Raw genomic sequence first — 26,030 nt, 5'->3', positions numbered from 1 at the left:
AGGAGGAGCGTCGCTGGTCTAGAGTGGGTCCCCGGGGCGGAGGAGGAGGCGGAGGCAGAGGCGGAGGCAGAGGCGGAGGAGCTTCCAAAGGTGAGGGGGGAGGGGCGGGGCGGGGCGGTATAGCTCGGGGCGGGGACTCGCTCCGGCTCCGGCTGCTAATGGTTTACGAGAGGGGCGGGGGAAGCCGCGCCTCCCGGCGGCTCCGAGAAAAATTCCCGCGGTTGCCTTCGGCGCGGGCGGAACCGCCCTGGGCTCGTTCTCCCCTGGCGGGCCGCCTGGGCTGCGCTGCAGTGGGCGGGATGCAAGTTCCTTCCGCGACGGGGAAGTGGGCGGGGCTGACGCGGGCAGCTTGAGTGGTGATTTCGCGCGTTTCTGGCCTTTCGGGACCCATATTTGTTTTCTGAGTGCCGAGCTCCTCTGGGGTCCAAGGGTTTGTGTCGTCCAGCGCACGTCATCTCGAAGGGTTGTCTAAGGGTCCCGTTTCCTAGCTACGCAGCTCCTCCCCACTCCTGGAGGCAGAGTAGCAGACCCGCGGGCGTGCTGCGCCGGTTACCTGCGTCCCGCCAGAAAGCCAGGTTTGTAATCATGAAAATGACTCTGATGTTTACTCCCGAGAGCATCTGTTCCTTCCTCTGCCACTCATCCCTGCTGGATTTAGCGAACCACCTTCAATGTTACAGATTTTAATGAATACTTATAAGTCCGGGATGCCAAACTGGCAGGATCCACTCTGCGAAATTGTGGAGTATTGGACCATAATAATTAGTGGGGGAAAATGGCTTTCCTCTTTTTATATGTTTCTTCATATTTTCCTATTTCTGTCGTGTTGTGCTGCCCTGTTTCCCGCCAGTGGAAGAACTATGATAAATTTATTCACAGCAATGTGATAAGAACATAACTGTAGCCCTTAAATCACGTATTATACTGCCTCGGTTTGATGTCCCTTGTAATTTCATCAGATTGTGAGCTCCTTGGGAGCAGAGACCGTATTGTTGATTTTTTTTTCTAGTTACGCCACAGCTCCCTGCGTGTGCTGGCACATAGAATCCCATTAAATAACTATTTATTTGGCTTATTAAGGTTTCTCCTCTAAACCGTCATATGAAAGCAAACATCAAGGAAGGGTGATGTTTTACAAATAAGAATTCATCTCTTTTGGTGGCATTTCAAGTAATGGCTGGGGTTTTACTGAGCTTCAAATCTTAAAGTGTAACCACCACCTAGTAGGCAATTCCTGGAATGAATCTTTTTTTGAGGATTAATTAACCTCAAAGTCTAGAAGAAAGGACATTTCTTCTGATGAGAAATTCAAGTGGCATCAAAGTACCCTTTCTTAGTTTTAGAGTTACTGTGTTAGAGAAAGAACACAGGCAATATGGATAACTTTACATTCTTTGCAGTCAGCGTAACTATGTATGTCCATCTTACCATTAACCATGAAGCCCAAAGATGTGATAGTATTGATGGTCTTCACTTAATGCTTTCTATTTGGAGTCTTTCTTTCCCATTTCCTAAAGGTAAGATATCGTTAAAGAAGCCTCATTAATTCTCATTTCAAGAAATTGAGTGTATGCTCATACTTAGCATATATAGAAATTACATCCATTTGCATAGATTCTTTTTTGAGTGAATTCTAACCACCAAGAAATGTCTTACCTAACAACCTAGCATTACCTTCTCATTCCTCTTAGGTCAGTTCACTCACCTTTTCCCTCTGTCATTATTCTTTCCTCCCTAGCTAACATAGTAAAAGTATCCACAATTTTAAAAAGAGAAGCCAACCATATTCAAATTATCTTCTTTTTTAATGACAGAAATTTTGACATTTATATAAATGGTAATTTTGGAATATGAGAGACACCCTATAAATCTGGCAGTTGGCCTAATGAAACTTGATTTATTTTGATTAGATAATGTGCCTCCTCAAACATTCAACACTGAAGATTTCCAAAATTTTTTTCTCATCAGAGACTACCTCTCTTTGAAATTTTTACTTTTCAACCTAATGGAGAATTCTTTAAATTCTGTGATTAGTGTCATCAATAAGATAGTAGAGAGATGTCTGCAGATTTTCATCTCTTTAGTACATTTTTTTCTTGCCTATTAGATAAATAATTTCTGGAAGTTTCTGGCCTAACTCATGTACTAAAATTCAGTTATGTAATTTAAAAAAGCATGTTTGTAAACTTTATTTTAATTACTATTGTCTGAAACTAAAGTTTAGCATAAATGAGATAAAAAATGACTTTTTAAAGGCATAATTTTTACTACCTTGTATGAATGTAATATTGGCAGCAGTCATTGTGTAGCCCTGGACGGGGAATCAGGAGACCTGGTTTCTAATCCCTCACTAACAAGCTGTGTGATCTTCGGTAAGTCATTTAACTCTATGTCCTTGGCTTTGATTTTTATAAATGAAGATCAATGATATCTTCTATGATCATGTCAGGATTTTAAAATATATATAAAAATACACTACTGTACACAGAGTTTTTTTATAGCTTAACTGTGCAGTCATAGGTATTTTTATAGTATGACGTTCTTAATTGTCTCACCATTGTCATAGGAATCGCCTACTGATGTGATAAATAACTCTTTCCAGCATGGTATTGTTTTGTAAATAATCATCCAGTATGTATGAAACTGCTTTTGAGTACTAATAAAATCTTCTTTCACTTTATTGTTCCTACTGTCCACATTTGCTTTAGTGTATCTGCTGAAGGCATCTTTGTCATTTGTTTTTCTATTTTTTCATTATTTCTCCCAATTCAGATTTATTAAAAAACCTTACCTTTCATTACAGTGTAAAGCACGTGTACTCTTCGCTTATACAAATTTAACTATGTGCTTAAAAAATACTTCTTTGTAGTACTTGGCTTCAAAATATAGCTAGCTGCCTAGCTTATCTGGTACTAAGTAAAAATTAAAAAACTAATCTTTTTAAAGCATGGCAGAGAAATTGGGTGGGAATTTTGAAGCAGTATGGTATTCAAAAAAACATACTTTAAAGAGTACTATATTTTTTCAAAGGGTTATTTTGACCACACACAATTTTCTTCTTTGCTGTTTTTGATATAAGCCTTCTGTAAGACACATCCCAACTGTAATTTCAAATAGCGGAATATTTGGTCTGTTGACTGGGATTTGTTAAGTTGCTATTACAGTACTGAATATAACTTGTAGCAGTTACTGTGATAAGGTTAGACTTCTGCCTACGCTATCATTTCTGGTGTATAATCTTAACAACCATTGTCCTGATTTTGTATGAGTTGTTACCATTGTAGAAGTAGCCACATTACCCTATAAACATCTAGAATTTGTACAATTGAATCAGTGGTCATCCCTTCCTCTCTACCCCCCAAAGAAAAGTAATCTTGGGAAACTATAAACTTGGTTCAGTAATACTGCCATTGCTCAAAAAACAGAATTATTTTCGAAATTACCTTCAGGGTTTGCAGCACATTTAAAAAATATCTTTAATGGTAGTTAATCTTCATCTTTCGAAATTGGATTTAATTTCTGGAAACTGCTCACAGTCTCTTTTAACTGAAACAAGTAAATAAAGTGGGTATTTAAACCACTTGGATAAAATATGAAGTGTGATTATTTTTATATATTTGCATATAGTTTCGATACTATAGTTTATAGAAAATCTCCAGGAATATTCTGTTCCATGGTCAAAATATTAGAATAATCAGCCTCATAAGGTGATTTCTTTGAAGTAGAAGCACTCGTAAGCTCTTAAAGCTCTTATACTCATATTATGAGGTTAGTCTCATTACATACACTGTGATCATCTTTCTGGTCTCCTTAGCAACCACAGAAGTACATATGTGCTACTGTATTACTCTTTTTCTAGTTTTCTTGTCTTTTGGTGTTCCTTTACTACATACTTGTGATCATTTTCATGGAGTTCATCTTTTTCTGAATCAAAATTTACAGCATTTGTTTTTCTTTCCCAATACTATGTTCTCCTTCTCCATGAAACTTTTTTACTTTTTTACCTGACTACATTTTGGATTGTTAGTAAGTTTTCTGTTGGATTATATTTTATCTTAACCACTCAAACTTTGAGTCGTTTTAAGTCATTGCCATTTTACTAAAAAGTATATAGAGGCTGCAATCTTAGTGGATAGGTTATCTCTTAGTTTTGCACTGGTATCTTTTTTATGTCAATTACTACTTTATAATTTTCTTCATATTAATTGATTCCTTGTGTTATAATTCATGTCATTTCTCTATTCAGAATCCTTCTCTGCTTACAAAATAAATTGTTCTGGTAATCCCACCCTATTTTTCTATACTCATGTCTTTTTTACAGCATAAAGCCTTTTTTTCACCTTTTTGGTCACACTTATTTACTTAACATACCATGTTCTTTCTCAGTGCCAAAGTTTTTTTTTGCCTTACCACTTTTATATGCCTGAAATCTCTTTTCCTCCTTCCTTCCTTCTTATTCATATATAACCAGTCCTTCAGAAGCCTGTTAGCTCATATCCAATAAAATCTTCAGTGAAGCACTTGCCGTTCTTTTCTTTTTGCATCTTTACACTTTCATCAGTTATTTTTGTCACTTGTTTGATACTAAATGAATACCTTGGATTTTCTTAATTTTTATATGTTTATATGTTTTAGTTTTACACACAGATATTAATCTTCTAAAGAACAGGACCGTGATTTTTCTGTGTATCTCTTTCAGCACATTATAGCATAATGCAGATGTTTTTATAGATGTTCAATACATTATTTGTTGAATAACTGTTCTGCCATCTTCACTCAGATATTTCATATGATGTTACCTCTGTGAACCATTTTATAATACCAAATAAATATAGTTTGTACCATAAATGCATTCTTTGTTGTAAACTGGTTATCATTATCACATTCCTAATAACTTTATTTTGTAGAAGCTTAAGTGAAAATGATACATGTTAGAAGACATGAAACAAGGAAAAATTCTAAAACTCAAGAGCGTGAGCAGAAATCTCGAGTCGATTGGAGGCGGACTAAAAGAAGTAGTATTTCACAATTATTGGATAGTGATGAAGACCTCGATAGTGATGAAGACCTTGATAGTGATGAAGAAAGTGTTGACAGTAATGAAAGTGCTGACAGTGATGAAGAGCTTTCTGGTAACAAGGGGCTTGATAGTAATAAAAAGCCAGAAAATGAAAGAGAGCTTAAATTAATTAAAGTTGAAAGTGAAGGAAACAACTGTGAGCATCTTATTAACACTGGCAATAGTTCAACACATGAAGAAGAAAAGGACAAAATCAAACATAGTAGCATTGATTTACCAGATCATGAGAAGCATTCAAGTCAAGAGGCTAATGATCTCAACAAACAGTCTGGACAAATAATAGAGGAGGATTTAGAAGAAGAACACATTAAGCGAGGGAAGAGAAAAAGGCTCTCCTCTGTGATGTATGACAGTGATGAGAGTGATGACAGTGATATCTTAGTTAGAAAAGTAGGTGTTAAACGTCCACGTAGAGTGGTTGAAGATGAATGTTCTTCAGCAGAGATGGAGCAAAAACAACCTGAAAAAACTTCAGCTGCAAGAAAACGAGAAAAATTCCAGAAACTGCAAGAACTCTCAAAACAAAGATCTCGTCAGAGACGCAATAGTAGTAGAGATTTTGAGGTGTGTTATATTTTTTTGGTTTTGTTGCCATTTTTAAATTTTTACTTAAACTATTTAATTTTTATAAAAATTAAAGTGCTGAGTCTGTTCTATTTCTCAGTAATTCTAGAATTTATTTTTTAATGAAGTATCCATGAACATGTTTGATTGCAGTATTGTATCTAATATTTTATCATGATCCTCAGTTAATCACTCTTTTTTAAAATTGAAAGACTGTTTTGTATGGTCTTTCCTGTTTTTATCATCTACTTTTAGTGTCCATTTTAAACATTTTGCATCACTTACCAAGGTATATTATCTTCCTAATTCAGTTTTCAACATGTAACATGACAAGATTTTTTTAACCTTAAAATATGGAATTTTATGGATTATTTTTTGTTTTCAGATTTAATCTTTTAATTTCACATCCATACTGACAATTTTAAAAGTACAATTTACTGAAGGAATATTTTTTACTTTAATTAGGACTCTGAAAAGGAATCCTGCACAAGTAGTAGTGATGGAAATGATGATGAAGAGGAGGAGGATGATTATGAATCTGATGAAGATGGAGATGATTATATTATTGATGACTTTGTAGTGCAAGATGAGGAGGGCGATGAAGAGAATAAAAGCCAGCGAGACAAAAATTTGACTACATCACAACTGAAATTAGTGAAACAGAATTCTCTTTGTAAGTTAAATATCAAAAAAATGTTTATGACTGTTCTAATCATGATATTATTATCAAATATCAAATCAGCCTTTTACTATCATATTCTAAAGCAGAATCGTAAATTGATTAGGAACTGTGGCTTCATTTTCAGTTAACTTTAATTTGTCAGTCTGATAATAGTTTATTCTGGTGGTTTCAGGAACCCTTTATACTCTTAAAAATGATTGAAGATCCCAAAGAGCTTTTGTTTCTGTGGGTTATTATAGTTAGCAACATTTACTTTTGTAGAAATACAAAACAGATAAATTTAAAATATATCTATTAATTGACTTAACATTAATAAACTCATTACACGTTAACAAATAACATTTTTATGAAAAATGACTATATTTTCTCCCAAAAGAATGAGAGGAATGCGCTTTTACATTTTAATAAATATCTTTAATGACTAGATTAATAGAAGGCAGCTAGGTTCTTGTCTGCTTTTGCATTTAGTCTATTGTGATGTTTTTGTCAAAATAGATGAAAACAATTTTATTTCAAACAGGTAGCTGGGAAAGGGAAGAGTGTTTTCAGTAAAATTGCGATATTCTCATTTAACAACACAAAAATTCGATGAGTGATAATTTCTTAAAGGTTGGTTTCAATATGAAATCTGAAACAATGTGAATGAAATTTTAGTACTTACTTACATTACAATCCATTGGTCTGTCTTGCACTTTGGATCTTTTGCCTGTGCACCATTTTGTAACATCATGCATGGTTGTTAGGAGAATATTAGTTAATTGGGTTACACAGATTTTCCAAATATTCACACATTTCATTATAAAATGTCTTTTAAATGACATTTCTTAATATCACCACCCATCTCATCAGAAATTTTTTTAGGTTGTGGACACTATCAAGCTCATAGTAGCATATGGTTTTTCAAAATTCTAATATCTACTTAAAAATCTGTTTTTATCTTTGGCAACAAAAACTTTGAATTCTTGAGAAACCGTTTTTTGTTCTTTTTTGAGAAAATATTTGACAAATGCCAGATAACCATGGTTTGTCCTTTCAAGTAAACATGGTATTTCATGACAATTGAGGTTTTTTTTTTAACTCCCAACTCAGTTTTTCTTCAGATCAATCATATTTTAGGATGAAGCATACATCCTATTTCATCCTATTGACTGCTGAAAAGATGGATACTCAAGACTCAAGATTTAATAAAATTAATAATTTTTATTACTTCATCAAGGACATTCTTAAGTGGAAGCTTTTTTACTGAGTGTATAGCAGTGTTAACGATAATAATTACTAGTAGTTTGGTGCTACTACCATGATTCATGCTAGGGGGACAGCTACCTTACCCATAATTACTTTTGCAATATCATTAAAAAATCTCAACAGTGTGAAAACAGCAAATAATTATCTTAGTGTTACTTCTTTGGCCTCACAGATCTCCTTAAATGGATTTGGGGTCCTACAGGGGTCTACAGACCACTGGTTTGTAAAACCACTGGTTTTTATCAGGACTTTTGAAGCATCACTGAGTGAAACCTATCAGAGATAGGAAATTAAAATCTTTTATATTTTCATATAGTTAATGAAAATATAATAGGACCCTAAAAATTTAGGGTATCCTTATATATTATTATTCTGATCCCTATAATTGTACATAAATTCACAATTGTATTTATGATGTTTCACAACTGGTAGAAACAGGCTGTTGGATGTATACTTTTTTCCCTTAAGGAATGCATTCTTTCCCAATTTTTTTAAAAAGAACATAGTTACTGAAATTAAGTATAACATGGTTCAATTTAGTTCTCATGATTTATAATAAAATAGTGGATTGAGATATTAATTAAATTTCAAGAAATTTTTCAGTTATAGAGATGCCAGTGATGGTCATCTATGTATTGAAAGTTAAGGACTATTTTCCTTAGATCAATAGGCATTGGTTCACATGCCACCTAGATATTTGAGTCTCAGGGAAACTCAGGAAGTATCCCATCATTCTGGATTATAGTATCTAGAATGTGATAGAACATTTGGTGGGAGATACCCACTTATACCCGTGCCTGCTAATTAATGAAAATAATGAAAGTCCTACATGTGGGGACAATTTTAACTTCCTTCTCTATTCTACCCTTCTCAGCTTACTTTTGCTTTTTTAAGGACTGTTTTAGATGTACTGAAAAGTTGAGTGGAAAGTACACAGAGTTCCTATATAACCCCTCTCACACAAAATATCCCTGTAATTAACATCTTGTATTGGTTGGTACTTCCGGTATTGATACATTATTATTATCTGTAGCCATAGTTTATCTCAGGGCTCACTCTTTGTGTTGTATAGCATATGGATTTTTAAAAATATTTTTTAATATTTCCTAAAATTTCTTGTTCAGATATAATTGACATAAAAGATTATGTTACTTTCAGGTGTACAGCATAATGATTTGACATTTATATACCTTACAAAGTGATCACCACAATAGGTCTAGTACCCATCTGGCACTATACATATTTATTACAATGTTGTTGACTATATTCTCTATGCTATGCTTTACATCTCTGCAACTATTTTTTTATTTGGAAATTTGTACTTCTTAATCCTCCTTTTTCAACCATCCTCACTTACATCTGGCAACCATTAGTTTTCTATATCTATGAGTCTGTTTCTGTTTTGTTTGTTCATTTATTTTGTTTTTTGGATTCTACATATAAGTGAAATCATACATATTTGTTCTTCTGTGTTTGACTTACTACACTTAACATAATACTCTCTGAGTCCATCCATGTCGCAAATGGAAAGATTTCATTGTTTTTTGTGACTGAGTACATTTTATAGATTTTGACAAATGTGTAATAACACTACAGGTATCCACCATTATAATATCATACAGAATAGTTTCACTGTTCTAAAAATCCCCTGTGCTCTACCTATCCATTCCACCCTCCCCTGAACTCCTGACAACCACTGATCTTTTTAATGTCTCCATAGTTTACCTTTTCCAGAATGTTTTATAGTTAGAATCACACAGCATGTAGCCTTTCATATTGGCTTCTTTCACTTAATAATATGCATTTAAGTTTCCTCTATGTCAATATAGCATGATAGTTCATTTACTTTTATCACAATAATATTCCATTGTATGGATGTACCACAGTTTGTTTATCCATTCACCCTTTGAAGGGCATGTTGTTTATTTTCAAGTTTTGGCAATTATGAATAAAGCTGCTATAAACATTTGTGTGCAGATTTTTCTGTGGACATGTTTTCAACTCATTTAAGTAAATACCAAGGAGTTCTGTGCTTGCTTTTACTACTGAGTATCTCTACCTCAGAGACAGATGTAACTCGTTTTTTTTTATGTAATACATTTTATCTTGTGTGTTCTTACTTGTAACTTTTATCATTACAAGCTGTCTTTCTTTAACTTGTAACCATATTCGTGCCTTTTCTCCCTTGAGTTGGCACATTCCATTAACCACTGTTCTAAATGTTATCTTTTCGTTCAAGTTTCCAAGTGTACTCAGGCTCTTGTACCCATCAATCCAGTGAAATTGCTCTCACTAAAGTAATTGATAACATTCTAGTTTCCAAAATGCTCTTCATTTCTTCTATTAATCTGTTATTGCTATGTGCTTTGCCACCAGCTATTTACCATTCTCTTTTTAGCTTCTGTAGTACGTCTTGCCTTTCCTTTTATAATATTGCTTTTCTCTCTTTTCCATTTGTCATGTAAATATTGATTTTTCTAAAGGTTTCACCCTCAAACTACATTTTGCTTGTGCTTTAGGCAGTCTCTTCCCTATAACTTCAGCCCAGTCTATGGGCAGGAATCCTTTAACTTTATTTCCAGAACAGATTTATCCAAAATCTATGGTCCAGTTTTTCATCATCATGTTAAACATTTTCATTACGATGTCTTTCAGACACTTCATACTAAATATGTGCAAAACTAAATATTGAGAGGTTTCATAAATTAGTTTGGGGGTGGTTGTAAAACGTTGTTTTTGTTCATTTGTTTGTTTGTTTTGGTTGTGGTGTTGGTTACACAACTTTATGCATTGATTATAGAACTGTACACCAAAAAGTGAATTTTATGGTATGTAAAAAAGTAAAGCTCAATAAAGAAAGCCAGTGGACATCCCCGCCCAAAAACTAACCTAAATGGTTAATCAACTTCACTTCTTTTTGTATTCCTAATGTCTATTAAAGTTGGTGACACATTATGGGAACTTTTGTTAGTTGGATGAGTAGATGATTAAGATAAGCATGTTGGCTGAAGCTTTCTGGATCTTATAGTTCAAGATAGCGAAACGTTGGATGTGATCAGATTTGTTAAACCAACAGACGGGAACAGCCCACATACTATAGGGATAATTTATGACTTGGTTCATGTTTTTAATACCAATGTTTATGCCTTTTATAAGTAAGATTCTAGGCAGTTTTTGCTTTGCCAAGAGATTCTGTTCTAAAGGTTGCTATAAATTCTTACTTTTGAAAGTCAAAATATATTTTCTCATTAAAACAATAACCTATATGATGAATAATGAACACCACTCTATGGCCTGGGTTAGGTTGTAATTAGGCTAATACTCCCAGATTTATTCTCCCCCCAACTCTATAAGAACACTGACAAATACATTCAACATATGATCAAAATTCAAGAGAAACATTATCTAACCCCAAATTTTATACCCAATGAAGAATCACAATCAGTAGTATGTGCAATTTTACCTTTTTGAAGAGAACATTTCTATACGTTGGAAGAAATTTTGTCATTTCCTCACTACCTGCTATTTGGCCCTGAGAGATGCATCAGTAACACTTCAAAGTAGAATAGTTTCCCTTTCAGCTACATAGTTGCAGCATTTGAAGCATAGTCCTTTTCCCTTCTCATCAGTCTCTGTTAGTATTTCTCTATTCTGAGACTGCGACTTCCAGAAAAAGGTAAAATAGAAAGTAGACGGATAGACTGGCAGTGGTCCATTGTATTCCAAATCTACAGTGTTCACTCACTAATATTATACACAGGTTGATAGGAATAGCCTTCAGATTTATGGATACTGAAGGTTATTTTCCCAGTATTCTATCATATGCTCAAAGTGACAAAGAACCAAGTAGTAGATACAAAAGTACATCTCTAGTGCCTTGCTAGATAAATACTTGCTAAAATACTGGAAATTAGACTGAGAGAAAATTAACTTTCCACCTAGCACTTGGGGAGAATCGTTCTATCAACATAGCACAGAGCATGCCTAAGAACAATCTCGTAACAATTTATGTTAAATGTTAAATCCTAGAACTTTTCCTGTTGTTCTAGGATAAGTAAAAAGTATCAGTGAAATGTTTTGGCACAAAACAAAAGTAACATTGCCCTGAAGAGCTAGAGGAAGAAAATGCCTGTGAAAAAAATGTTTTATTAAAGGAAACAAAAGAAAATTGTATAAAGCGTTTGCAATCTGTGGGAAAGCAATAGGAAATTATAAGAAGAGAACAATTTGAGGTGAAAGAGCTAAATAAGATACGGATAAAGTGCCAGAAAATTTAAAATGTAAAGTCAAAATCTATGTCGTAAGCTCTAAAGAGCAGAATTAACAGTACAGAAAGTCTCATCAGTCATATGTAGGTTAAACTCAAGAAGTTCTAGGATGGAGAAGAAAAAGTTCTGAGGGAGAAGATAACACATGAAGGAATAGAAATGACCCTATTTCACAAATTACTGGTTGTGGGGTGAAATAGAAAAGGAAACAAATGGAAACAGCATGTTTCTGGAAGGTAATAAATAGTATAAGAAGTTATTTCTTCTGAAATTGTTTGATTTAACTTTACAAAACAATCCTAAAGTTCACTATGAAGATAAATAAAATTTGAAAACAGAGTCAAAAGGACTTGCCCCATCAGATATAAGAAGTTATCACAAAATTGCAATAAGTAAAGCATTATAGTACAGACATGAGAATGACAGCCTCATCAGTGGGTAGAGTAGACAGTGCTGAAACAAAATCTTAGCATATTTAGGAAACTAATGTATGATAAAGGATGGAAAATCAATAGAATGACTATATTATCCAATGATTGGATGTGGGGAAATTGATTAATTACTTTGGAAAAATCAAGTTATAAACACAAATATTGTCGGTTTTCTCCTGTGCCCTTCTGCAATATTTTTATAATCATGGAGGAAAGTTATAAACAATATTCCTAGAATATTCTACAGAAGCCCATCTAATATAGGAGTTAAAGCACTGAAAAAAGTTCTGGAGGAGGCCCGAGCTCTAATCTGATTTCTGCCTCTATCTAGTTGTGTGACCTTGGGTAAGTTATTTCATTATTGTGTCATTTTTCTTAATTTTAAGATGAGAGATTCGAATTTTATTTTCTCCAATTTTCCATCTAATTCTAAAATTTCATGTTCTGAAGTATCATAGTATCAAATCCAACCACCATGCATAATAACATCGACTTAGGGGATAGTAGCATGAAATTTGAGTCGGATTGCCTGGGTTCCAACCTCGGTTCCAACACTTAACTATCTGTGTGATCTGAGGGAAGTTTTTCATCCTGTCTGTATCTGTTTTCTCAACTAAAAGTAAACCAAGGGTCATGATAGTACCTGGCAGGCTTGTGAAAAATAAAGTAGTGCATCTAAGTGTATAAAATTATGCCAGGCATATACTCGTTCAATTTTTTTTCCAATTTGAGCTACCAGGAACACAATTCCACCACCACCCACCTATCCACTCAAGCACAATGAAATCAAGGCCTTCTTCCTGGCATTTTTCAAGACGATTCTGATACACATTGGTAGGAGAGGGATTCCGTGATTAGGGGGAATAAAACCTCTCCAGATGATTCTGATCTTTTGCCCTTTCCTTTTACTGTTAATCCTAAAGACACTATTATCAGGGTCTGAAATAGAACAACAGTTCTCAAAACTCTATAGCAGGTGAGTAATGTTGCATGTTAACACATTTAAGATTGATAAAAAATTCAGTGAGATAAAAAATTCTATTGCATTTTATTTGATAGTTAAACTTAAGTGCACAGGGGATGAATTTGATTTTTTTTCTCAATATATCTATTAATATCCTTGGAACAGTTTTCCCTTAATACAGTGCTAGATAAAGTTTAAGTTCATTTTAACACTCAAAATTAAATTATATACTAGTCCTATAATATATCGAGAGGTAAATGAAAGTAATCAAAGTTGAATCATATTGAAGTATTATTTCATTTTCTAATTATGTTCTGATTTTTAAAAATATATTCATAAGTGGCTGTGAGCAATTCTTTTGTAATTTTCAATTGATCATGGTCCCTCTACCATGTGAATTATCTACTCCTGTCATTTAGTTTTATTACTGCTTTATTTTGGTCACTTTACTACTTCAATAAAGTTTTGTTTTTGTTTTTTGTTTTTTAACAAAAGAACATATACTAAAATTTCCCTTAAAGTCTAAAAAAAAGAGTTATACAGCCCTTTCAGTAACTAAAAGAAAGGCTAAAAGGTGTCTCCATGTTAAATCCCATCTTTTTTTTTTTTTTCAATTGAAAGCAAAGTCAAAATTCACTCATGAATGCTAATAATAGGTCTTATTTTGCTGTAATCCTTTACCAAGCATTTTCCACTTTTCCTGAAATACTCAAGCTGCCTTTAATATGTCTTCACAGGTGCCCAAAGGAGGGCAAATAGTCTATGATTACCATTTGGATCAAGCAAGGGGTCATGTTTGATAGAAAACATTTCCACAGGCATAGTAAACCTTGACCCAAGAGCAATGGTAAATAGTAAGGACCTTCTCTCTTATCATTGCCTGTCTTGTCAAACGTGAGTCCGTGGACCAAATTGAATTAGTGGGGAAGCAGGCTTATATATTTTATATGAGAAAGAGTAGACATAACTTGTTTAAACTAATGCTGAAAATCTTAAATCTGGGGCAGCAGAAAGGGAAATGGAGTTTTTATAGCCACTGGGGTTTTGGCTAGGGAGGCAATTTTAGGGATAATTTTGTATATAACATGATTTAGAGAAAGGGAGTAAGACAGGAGTTTCATGTACATATTGAATAATGCACCTATATAGTTTTTCTTTTTTGTTCTCTGCAATCATCAAGTTGATAATTAGGTGTACAAGGAACAATTTTGATTTTTTTTTCACAACATATCTCTTAATTTTCCCTTAATAGGTTTGGAAAGTGAAGATTATTTGAAATAACAACTAGAAACTTTGGATTAGAAGCCAGTAAATCTGGAAAATGGAGATTTGTTTAATGACTAGAGAAGTCACTGAGGCAGCTATAAACTTAGGATAATTATGTGATTTCTTATATTTATAGTATTAATTTCTTAGCCTCGGAGAAAGGAACCTGTTATATTCAGGGAATTGTTTTGTCTACTAGATCTTGATATTTATTTAAAATTAATTTCAGATTCTTTTAGTGACCACTATACTCACTTTGAAAGAGTTGTGAAGGCCCTTCTGATCAATGCTTTAGATGAATCATTTCTGGAAACATTGTATGGTAAGTTAATAATATGAATGAAACAACTTTTTTTTTCTTTTTCCAATTTTTAAACAACCCACTGTTTTATATATTAAACAAAACCAAGGAGACCTATTCTTCAGGCCCTCCAGTTGTTCTCTCTAGGGTCAGCTGCACCCAAAGCCCATTCACATCAAAAAGTTACTAGTTTTTATTATTTGTGAAGTGTGGAAAGTACAAAAGAAATATGTGATGGTTCCCTACCTTTAGAGAGTTTACAGTGAATTCGAAGATATAGGACATATATACTCACAAAACAGCAGGGCAGTTCAACACTCATGTGTTGTCCCAGTCTCTAAGCTCTTCGAATTTCATGAAAATTATGCCCTGTTTTATGCTTTCATGCCTTTGCTCATGCTGTTTCTCCTTAGAATATAAACTCTTTCTACCCTACATTTTCCAGGTGAGTGTAAAATCATTTCCACCATAAAGGCTATCTATGACTCATTTAAGTAATATTTGTTACCCCCTCATTTGTGTTGTCATTATCCTGAGTGTGATTGTATTGATGTGTATGCACTTTTCATACTTAATTTTGAAAATGTATTTTTACCTTTCTCCCTTGCAAGAGTCTGAGAAGAAACATACCATATATATACACTTATCCCTTGCATCTAACACTGAGGTTGGCACTTAATAAAGACTATAAATATGTCTGTTGAATATCTACCTAAATGCCAAAATAACATTCTGTTCAGTTTATCAAACAAATGTTTATTGAGTGCCAACTAAGGGCCAGGAATTATTTGAGAGCTGGAGATATGGCAATGACTATGACATACAAGATTCCTGCCCTCATGTTGCTTAAAGTCTAATGAGAAAGGCAGACAATGAGCAAACAAATATATAACAATTTTAACCAGTGATTAATTCTTGAGAAAAAAAGTAGGATAAAGAGATCGGGAATGATAAAGGAAAATCTTATGTTAATTAAATTGGTCAAAAACAGTCTCTCAAGAGGTGAATTTTGAACAGAAACCTAAAATGAAGGAGGAAATAATGCATGGATCTTGCAGAGAGCACAGCAAGTGGAAAGACCCTTAGAAAAGAGTCAGTTTGATGTGTTCAAGGAACAATTGACCATGTGGTTCTTTCTTTTCCCTCATTCCTTAATGGGATTCTTCTTCCACTTCATTAATTTTTTTCAACGTAAAATGCTTCTAACCAATCAATCAAGTATCTTCCTAAAACTATGGAAAGAAATCGTTAAGTATTCAGCTACTGAAATATTCCATGAGAGCAAAGTGATTGGTTTTTGTTGTTATTGCCCTGAACAGATGGCACCAGGCAAAAATCATATGCACAAGATATGTTGACATCTCTTGATTATTTGGATAACCGCTTTATACAGCCTCGTCTAGAGAGCTTATCCTCCAGAAGTCGTTGGAGAGAGCAATATAAGGTATACAGTTATATCTGTTTTTTAATCTCTGGTGGGCAGGGCGTGGTAATCTCTCAGGATTTCAGTATTCAGTCAGACTGAATAATCTAAATTATTAGCATTTTTCTTTGTTGTTTCTCACCTCAAGGTAATTACTGTTTTAATCATTAACACTTATATCTATCCAATAATTAAGTAGTTCTAAATGATGAATAACTTTAGAACATCTGTAAGACTTAGCCCTTCTATTACAATGAGGAGATTGTCTCACAAGATGTTCATTGTTGTATCAAAAAAGAAGTCCTTAAAAAAGTGTGAGAAACAGTGAGTTTAACTTAACTGGAGGACTTTTCAAAGAGCATTAATATGTGAATTTATACTGTAAATCTTCAAGAGGGTGGTACAGAATGTAATACTTTCCAAATTTGTGTTTTACTATATGGCTCCTTTTCATGAACTACTTCTAACCCCCTAGGATAATTGATTTCCATAACATAATTTGGGAAATACCGGCCTAGGTTGTCTTTGATGTCTTTCTCCAACTTCAGGTTTTGTAATTCTACCAATTTGGGTAAAATATCTTTTCAATTTATAAGATTCATTGGATTTCATGTTATCCTCTAGATTTATATTTTACGATTTCTAATAGTGGAGAATGTACTATATAATTTTTAAGGTGTTTTTTTCCATCTCTGTTTCTAACATTCTATCTTCTAATGATCAGCAAGAGGAAAAATGGCAAGATAAGAGAAGTTCAAGTTTCCTACAGTACTTCTAGCGTTTAAATCATTAGCTGCTCTGCCTCATTTATATCAGGAAATTTGGCTTCACCCAAGGCCTTTTCAGCCCTTAAATTACCTAATGATAAATTAGCCACAGATGGTTTTGGTTTAAGAAGCAGTTATTGGATTACAAAAAGAATACTTCAATTGAGAGGATGGCTTGACATTAGGGCCACTATATATATCTTTTAACTTTGAGTTTTTAAACTTCTGTAAACTCCAGTTTCTTCTTCAAATACAGAAAATATTTACCTACTTGAAAAGGAAATATTTACTTACTTTGAAGGTAAAGTAGATAGTACAGCTTTTAGAACATGATATAAATATTTTTTTCTTTCATAGAAAGAAAAATGGCCTTATTCATTATTTAATTTTACCAAGTAATTTACATGCAAAGTAAAGTATTTTATTTGATCTTAAAAGTTAATCCCATGAGGAAAGCACTATTATTTCCTCCATTTTAGAGTCGAGGAAACTATGACTCAGAAAAAATGAGTAACAGAAGGTTACAGAGCTAGTAATTAGCCAGCCCAATATTTAAACCTAGAGACCTCAGGTTTCTAGGGTTTCTCTGACTCTAAAGCGCATACTACTTTGCTGTATTATGCTTTACCATCCTACGGTAGGTTATGCTGAATTTGGATAACCCAATGTTGAAACAATAACTGGAAGATACAACAGAATATTAGCTTACAAATTTAAAGACATAGATGATTTTGGTTAAGATAAGCTAGGTTTTGCTGCTAAAATTAAATAATATGACAAATAAACCAACAACAAAAATCTCAATAGCTTAACCCAACAGAGTTTATTTTTCACTTACATATGTCCAGTCTGAGTCAACGGGAGTGCTCTATTGTAGTCTCTCAGGGAACTAAGCTGATAGAGCTTCCAGTGCACTATGTGCTTTCATGAGTAACACAGAAGGAGGGAGTCCAGGGTGGTGGTTAATCACCTGTTCACTCTTAATGTCAGCTTGTAAGTGACACGTGTCATGAAGTGTCATGAAATATGAGAAATATTATGCAATACTGTTGTGAATTATACAATGTAAAAAAGAAGCTATCAGTATGTTGGATACTTAATTACTATCAGGTGATAGAGAATGTGAATGTGGATTAGTAACCCTGCTAATATGCTCATTGCATGTAGTTCAAATATTATGGTCAAACCTAATCTACACTACTAATTAGAACAGCAGTATCTAGCACAGGCATAGAGCACAAGCAAAAAATACTCAAGCACAAGTAATTTCACACTTAATAAAGCTTATTTATGAAAGCCAAATATTTTCTCAGTTTGCTTACTCGTTGCTAACACAGCTATTAGACTGTCCATATCAGTACTGGCCACTTAGCAATCCTAGTTTCAACTTGTTTATTTTCATAATATTTTAGTAAGTAACAATAGGAGGATTAAATTATTTCTGAAGAATTTGTGGAAAATATGATATAATTGAGACAATAGAGACTGATTGCGATCTTGTTTTTCTCGATTTTTGACTTAAATGAATTTATCTTTTTTTATATTCTAAATTTTTGCTGCTCATTCTTTCATATTTTTAACTACCCCATTAACATTAGAGATGAAAGGAAAAAATAAAATATGTGAAGAACACTACTTAGTAGTAACTCATAAGTGTGAGGGATATGAAACTAATTATTTTCCCAGACTGGTTTATTTTCATTTAATAGCCTAAATTATAAATTCATATTTTAATTTAAAAATATCTTGTCAAACACCTACTGTGTGTTTAGTATTAAAGTTAGAAATACTAGTGTTTTGCTCTTACATCTCATCTTATTATAATTCCTAATTTTTGTTATAATTTGGTTAAGTTCTTTTTATGTCTTATTTTTCTTGCTGTTCTAATCCTTTAAAGCTTCCTCACACTTTTTTTCAGGAGCGGGTAGCAAATTATTCTAATGTAAGTATTCATATGAAGAACCCTGAAGACTGTTCCTGCCAGGCTTGTGGATTGCATCGGCACTGTAAATATTCAGTGCATTTATCAGGAAAGTTGTACAACACCAGGACTATGGAAACAGATGATTTCATGTCACATGATAAACAGGTATTTTCTTTCCATCTCATTTTAGTTTTCAGTATTTAGAAATTGTCAATATATAAGCTTGCACAAATAACCCTAAGTTATTTTCACAGATGGAGAAAGCACTAGCAGAAGGGAAAAAAGTATAAGGAAAGGGTATAATTTTTAAATATGAAAAATATGTCTTATAAGCAGATTCACACCTAATTCAGTCAGATACTACAGTTCATGCATATTCTCTAAGTATACATCACTGAAATGGAGCGTGGGTGGTGGTGGGGTTAGAGGATGAGGATGAAAAAGTAAGTAACTGAGGCAGAGGGAAAGCAGAAGTCCCTTTTGAGCCCGAAGGAGAATTAGACCCACTGGGAAAATTTTATAGTAGATAATCTACCAAATTGACAACTGACAAGTGAATAATAATTGAAGATGCATACTTATCCTAATATGAGAATTAAAACCATGCTTCAATTTAGACTCTATCAGAAGTATGTCAGAATCTAGAGCAATTAGCACATACTTAAGGTGCTGTTAATTTTGAATGAATAAGCAGAACCGAAGAAAATATTTGAAATATTTGAAGTGTTCTTGATAAACAAGAGCAAAGCAATACAATGTAAATGAAAAGAAGTATAGATGAAAACTACTGTTTAATTTTTTAATCTATATAAAAGTATTACATTTATAAATGCAAAAATATTAATATTGAAAGCTTCCTCTGAAGAGTCTGTATATCATGAAGGGTGTGTGAGTTTTGGGGCCTAGTTAGAGACCCAAAATTGATTCTAAATGCTACCAGTCAATTATTAAGATAGAAATATACTATTTATCTGAATTCTGCTAGATTGGGTAGTACGATTCCTCAGTGTTATGTGAAGTAATTGACAGATCCTTCTGAACAATCTGGGTTGCGAGAATCACTTAGAAGTTTGTATAGGGATACTGAATTCAGAATTAGTCTTTAGTATTTTATTTGGCAAGTACTATAAAAACACATTTCTTCTCTAAACATGTCATATGAAAATTTCTCCATTTAAAAATTGATCTGACTTGATAAGACACCTAGAATCCTAATAAAAATAATTTAATAATTTAAGGGTCGTGTTCTGTTGTATAGATAAAAATTTTGCTGTACATTCACTGTCTTCACTGTGTACAGCTAATCCTGGAGAGGAGTGTAAATTAGAAAACCATTTCTATAGTTCTGATATCCTGTAAAGGAATAAAGAGTCTGTAGAAAATAGTTGATTCAAATATCTAAAAAATAAGAAATCTTGTGAAATAAAAGCAAGAAACATTAATACACCAGTCACACAATGGAAAAATATAAAAGTTAACAAACATACTGAAAAATGATTATTCTCCACTTAAAAGCATACAATTAAAACTAACCTTAAGATGCCAGTTGATAGCTCTGAAAGTAGCAAGGTATTTTTAAATAAAATGCAGTTCTGTCATGGTTTCATTGAAACTAGCAGTTTCATGGAAATAAGATTCCTAGAGAAAGATGTGATACATCTTCTTAGAATACTGGATAGCTATATAGAGCCAAAGGTAACAAAGTTACACATATTCAGTGCCTGTAAGTTTATCCTTGGCAAAGTAATTCAACAAAAGTAAATGACGTGATCACGAAATTCATTGAAACATTATTTATAATATAAAAAATGCAAGTAATCCAAATAAAATATTAGAGTACTATTTTAATAACTAAGTATACCATCATTTTGAGATAACATATAATACTACCACTAAAATAATATTTATGAAATAATGGTCGGTGGAAGTGAAATAATAAGCATTGTATATTCTATCCTTGCATCTATGTAAAAATGTGTATTTTATATGTATAGCTATATTCAAACATTAAACTAGTTATTGTATATATTAAGATTGTAAGATTGAAATTCTTTAATAATTTTTTTAGTAATTTTTCTCTTAAAAGGAAGAATCAGTTATTAAAATCTATTTTATATGCTGCTGAACTACAATGTTAGTGCACGTATGGAAAGGAAAGGCTATAAGCTCCCCTTAATACAGGTAGTACATCTTTCACTTATGTATCTCAAGTGCTTAGCCCAATACTTGAATCATAGCAGGTGCTCAGTTTTTGTTAACTGGGTTGTATAAATAAAAGAAGGTAAAGACATTTGGTGCTAAATATTTTAAAAATGAATAATGCATTTTTTAGATTCTACTATTTAAAAAAATCTGAAAACCAGAAAGTCTATATATTCATTACTATATTATTCACTTCACATGTCAGATTATGTTTATTTCTTGATTTAGGTGTTTATTGTTGGCAGAATTTGTGCTGAACGTACCAAAATTTATCATAAACTGAAACATTTTAAATTCAAATTGTACCAAGAATGTTGCTCCATGGCAAAGACGGGAGAAGTTGAGGATGAACAAGTTAAAGAAACAGTGGAAAGAATTTTCAATCAATTAAAAGAAAGTGGCTGGATTAAGGAGGTAAGGTGACTGATTATAAAAGAACCATCTCATTTAGAAGATTCTGAAGCCTAAGTATGATCAGCAAAAGGATACCAATGATTAGAAGGCAGTGAATCTCTCCTTCTCTCCCTGTCTTTATATTTTCTTTTCTTCCACCCATTCCTTTCATGCTTATCATTGTCCTACCCTGAATAGGTGATACGATGTTCTAAGCATTCATTCAACTCATCAGGTAAATTTTAATCAGCAGTAATACTGTCCTTTTGATCAGGATTTTCTGTCATTTCACTTTTATATATGTGGTATTCCTTACATATATATTAAGTCCCTTTATTTTCTTTGACAAAGTATAGGACTCACCTCTGCTTATCTGCTTCCTATTCTTTAGAACAGTTCTTGTGACCTGAGAGTGAAGAAGCACCTGGTGCCAATCTGAGGAAAGGATCTCGGCTGCCAGTTCTAATACCACCCACATCCTCTTCTTGAGGACATGGGACTTAGCAGTGAGCACTGTAACTGAAGATCAAGGGGAATGCAGAGGTTTCAGGCCACAGCACTGATTTTGATTCCCCCATATTCTGTTGATCACTAAATTTGATATCAGGGATTAAGTGGGGTTTTGAAGAGTGCACTGGATTCCTAAAGATCTGCTGGCAGCTCATAAGCTCTGGTCTGCTCACAGAGCTTTTAGAATTGTTTATAGTGCATGGAAAGAATGCTAATATGATTGCAGTCTTTTAAAACTTCTAGTTACATGAATGTATAAGAGAGAACATATATGTTCAGGCAACTCAGATCAATATTATATTTAATCTTAAAAAAAAAAGAAAGAAAAGCCTGACTTAAGATCCATTGCTTGGGTTATTCATATCATAGAGGAATTTGTAAAAGATAAAAATAGAAAAGAAGAGAGCTTAGAGAATAAACTTATGAGCAAAGGGAAAGAAAAAGAGAACAACACAACAGAAACTTCTTAGGATATATCATGATCTGCAGAGCTCTCCCGGTCTGGAGAATGACATCAAGATTGGTTTCTCTTTTGACAGTTATCTGCCCACCACAAACCACCACCCAGTGATCTTTTTGCCTGCCCCACACATCTTGACACTTAAGTCGTCTTTCATTTTCTTCCCTTTAGCTTTTTATCTTTTACTTTCCTTCTGCTGCTCTTACTACCAATGTTTCTCCTCCCTGTCCTCTGTGCTTTTCAATTTGCCTTAGGGAGGAGCCTTCATTTATCTAGTAAGTCCCATCTTTATTTTCCTAGATAACATTAAATTCTTAAGTGCTTTTATTGATGCATTTAAATGTTGCCAACTCTCTAGTGGGGTTAAAGACCTATTGGGACAGCACATTTTTAAAGAATTGTGTACTAAAGATAGAAAAGTAATTGTGCATGTATTATTATATGTATTGTTTATGGGAAGAACATTAACATTCTTGCAGAAAAAAACCGAAAGCATTTTCAAATCAAATCTTAGAGAAAGCTTAAAGGTTGCTGACAACAGAAGGGACCGGGAATAAGAAAAAATATTCTTGAGAAAAGAAAGCCAAGTGTCATATTCTGCTTAAAGAGTAACACTTAGCATTGGCATTGAAGGTATTTCAAGATCATACAAGTATAGGACAATGTTCACATTTTTTTTTTTTTACATAAAATACCAAAGAGCGTCATTTTCTTTTTGAGATCTCTCCTACTTTAATTTAAACTATTTGTCCATAGACTTACTAAAAAGATATCCTGGAAACTAAAGAAGTTTATAGCCAGTATAAACCCAGATTAAGTTTTCTGTGCTGTGATAAAATTTCAAAATTGATCAGGTGCTCTGACATTTCTCATCATCACTCTGCCTACCCCTTAGTATGTGTGTGTCTTTGAGTGATAACACTACGTATGTTCTGGCAGTGGTGTGTGCTTCTTCTTTGGCTGTAATCCCATGGCTGCATGTACTCTAAACCTTTAGAATGCCAGGCTCAGTGCAACTCGAACAGCTGTATATTCATGGGTCTTTCCACTCTTACCTCCCAATTACTATGTCAGCTCCTCCTTTTATCTTACACAAATTACTTGTTCTTGTCTCTCCTTCCTCAGCTTCTGTTTGATACCTTTTTTCTCCAAGCATTTTTCTTCCATTATTTCAGGATATCACAGCATTTCTTCCCTAAAACCTGCCAGCTAGACTATCTTCATTCTTCTTGTTCTTCTAACAATTGAACTAGGATGACTTGTTTTTAACTTAGTAATATTAAAGCAGTAGGAGCAACTCAGGTATAAAGAAAGAACAAATAATCAAAAAATTATAATAAAACTAAAATGGGTAATAAATATAATTGTAATATAAGTCTCATTAGAGCCAAAGAATATACCGTCACATGCCATTGGCAAAATTCTAACAAGTGATTTTTTTGTTAAGAAGAAAAGTGCACATGATGATGCAGTTTCCAGGGAAGTTGAACTTAGGAATTGTTGGGATGAGATTGTGAATTCATGAATACCAGAAAGTGAAGAAAGTATGTCAATAAAAGTATCAAGTTTCAGTTTTACAGTTGTATTTAAATTTTCAGTGACATATAAATATTTAAATTGTGATTGGCTATCCCACCCCTTTCAAAACTCTTCTCATTTGTTCTCTTCCCTTTTTTCCCCCCTTTTAAACTTTTTTTTCTCTTTTCTTTCACTCCATAAACTGATGTTTCTCAAAACATGGCTCTAAACTGCTTATGTCAGAATTACCTAGAAGTTTGTGAAAAATAATGTGTATTTCCTGGCCTCACTGTAGACCTTTCGAGTGAGAATCCTTGGGGGTATTAAACACCCAATGTTTAACAAATTAGGTGACTCGTAAGCAAATTAAAGATTGATGGCCACTGCTTAAAAAATTCATGTTGCACTAGGTTCTCTTCTCAGGCTCTAAGCCCATTCCCTTGGCATTCTCATTCCTTTTTTCAGGACTAACTGCTGCTTCTGAGTACAAGGCACCAAACTCCTTTTATGTTCTGACCTCTTTCTCACACTCTATTCCCACAATTCCAACTGTTTTCATTAGTAGGTCCATCTGGCATTCTAAGGGCTTGACATATTATGACCAAAACTGTGCAAATTTGTAGTAAAGAAGAATGATGGAGGCAAAATCTTTAGATGGAGAGAATGGCCAGGTAATACAAATTGCCTTCTGTCTGAGTTTCTTTCCCCTCATAAGTTTTTCTTTTTTCACACTAAAGCTGCACCCCACTCCCACCCTTTAAATTTCAGAAATAATATACTATAATGGTTAAAAACATGAATTTAAATATTTCCTAGTGGTAGAATTTGGGGGCAAGTTACTTCATTTCTCTAAGCCTAAGTTTTCTCTTCAGTATGATAGAAAATAATAATAATAATTGGGGTTTTGATTGTGGAGCTTAAATGAGTAACACATTTTTTTAAGCATTTAGTGTAGGACCTAGCAATTAGTAAGGTGATCAATGTTAGCTATTATTAGTAATAAAATCAAAGAGAGGTTTTCCTTAGTATAGCTGAGATAGAATGTAATTTTCCAAAATAAATTTAATAAGAAAAAAGGATATAAAGAAATAATATGAAAAGCATAAAAGCAGTCAAACTTTTAAGATATAGGTTTCTAATTCTAGAGTATATTTTATTTATACCTAATAGAACCTGTCTGAAAACTCGGTCAAGAGAATTTCTAAGTAGTCTATAAGTTATTTCCCTTCCTGTTCTTTAAAAATCTTCATTCTTTCCAGAGAAAGTGATCCAGTCAGAGATCTTTGGGGGTGTGGGGAAGGTTTCATGGCCATGTCTAGAAGGAAAATGCACTCCTCATATACCCTTCCATAGGTCCCTATCACCACAAAAGTCAGTCATCAATATCTTCTCTCGCCTCAGTAGAAGTAGAACCAGAGTTCATAAGTTGAATTAAGAAACCATTAGTCAGTTAATCTCCTCAACTGAGGTAAACACTTTGAACTCATCAACCTTGAAATCTCCAAATCAGCCTCTCTTATCTTGTCCCAACCTTAGTTTTACTCTCCATCTTCATTGCTGTCACTCAAATTTGGTCTCTCATTACCTAAATTATTACAGTAGACTCATAACTAGTTGCCAAACTTTTCTAGAATGGTGTTTTACTATTTTTCTTAAAGTACACCTTAGAGTATGTCAATCTCCAGCTTTAACACCTTAAACAGCTTTCTACTGCCTGTCACATTATAGCTAAAACCCTTAACCTAGCATTTCATTCTCTGACCCCAACTTCTTTAGTTCAGCCTTATCTTGCTCAATTCCCCTAAAAAACCTCGGATTGTAGTTAAATCTCATATTTTCTTGTCTTGTCACTGTTGTATGGACTGTTGTTGCCTACAGAAAACTCTACCCACCAAATCTTTGCCTACCAAATCTTTTTTCCCAGGACAGAGGCTTACATGCCTCTCTTTCCTGGTCACCTCAACTAACCATGACCCCTCTACTGAAGCCTCATAACAGTGTCTGTACTTCTTTATGGCATTTGTTATTGGTT

The 26,030-nt window shown here is 33.6% G+C and overlaps 1 protein-coding gene across 6 annotated transcripts in view; it reads left to right on the top strand.

Annotated features, from left to right (window-relative positions):
* CCDC82 (coiled-coil domain containing 82) overlaps window positions 1-26,030 on the top strand; it is a 27,310-nt gene continuing 1,280 nt past the window's right edge. Inside the window, exons 1-8 of one of the 6 annotated variants that reach the window (XM_025043746.1) lie at window positions 75-90; window positions 2,296-2,372; window positions 4,908-5,644; window positions 6,110-6,317; window positions 14,730-14,822; window positions 16,121-16,245; window positions 18,910-19,080; window positions 21,346-21,531. In XM_025043746.1, coding sequence (XP_024899514.1) covers window positions 4,922-5,644; window positions 6,110-6,317; window positions 14,730-14,822; window positions 16,121-16,245; window positions 18,910-19,080; window positions 21,346-21,531 — 1,506 coding nt within the window. In that variant the 5' untranslated portion in view covers window positions 75-90; window positions 2,296-2,372; window positions 4,908-4,921. Of the gene's footprint in view, window positions 91-309; window positions 576-2,295; window positions 2,373-4,907; window positions 5,645-6,109; window positions 6,318-14,729; window positions 14,823-16,120; window positions 16,246-18,909; window positions 19,081-21,345; window positions 21,532-26,030 lie in introns of those variants that run through there. The other 5 variants (XM_025043749.1, XM_015585988.2, XM_006907496.3 and 2 more) reach the window with 5 other exon arrangements.

Source organism: Pteropus alecto, unplaced genomic scaffold (assembly GCF_000325575.1).
Source record: "Pteropus alecto unplaced genomic scaffold, ASM32557v1 scaffold12, whole genome shotgun sequence".
Classification (NCBI taxonomy): Eukaryota; Metazoa; Chordata; class Mammalia; order Chiroptera; family Pteropodidae; genus Pteropus; species Pteropus alecto.
Note: the sequence above shows the minus strand (reverse complement) of the source record. Positions and strands in the feature narration are given on the sequence as shown.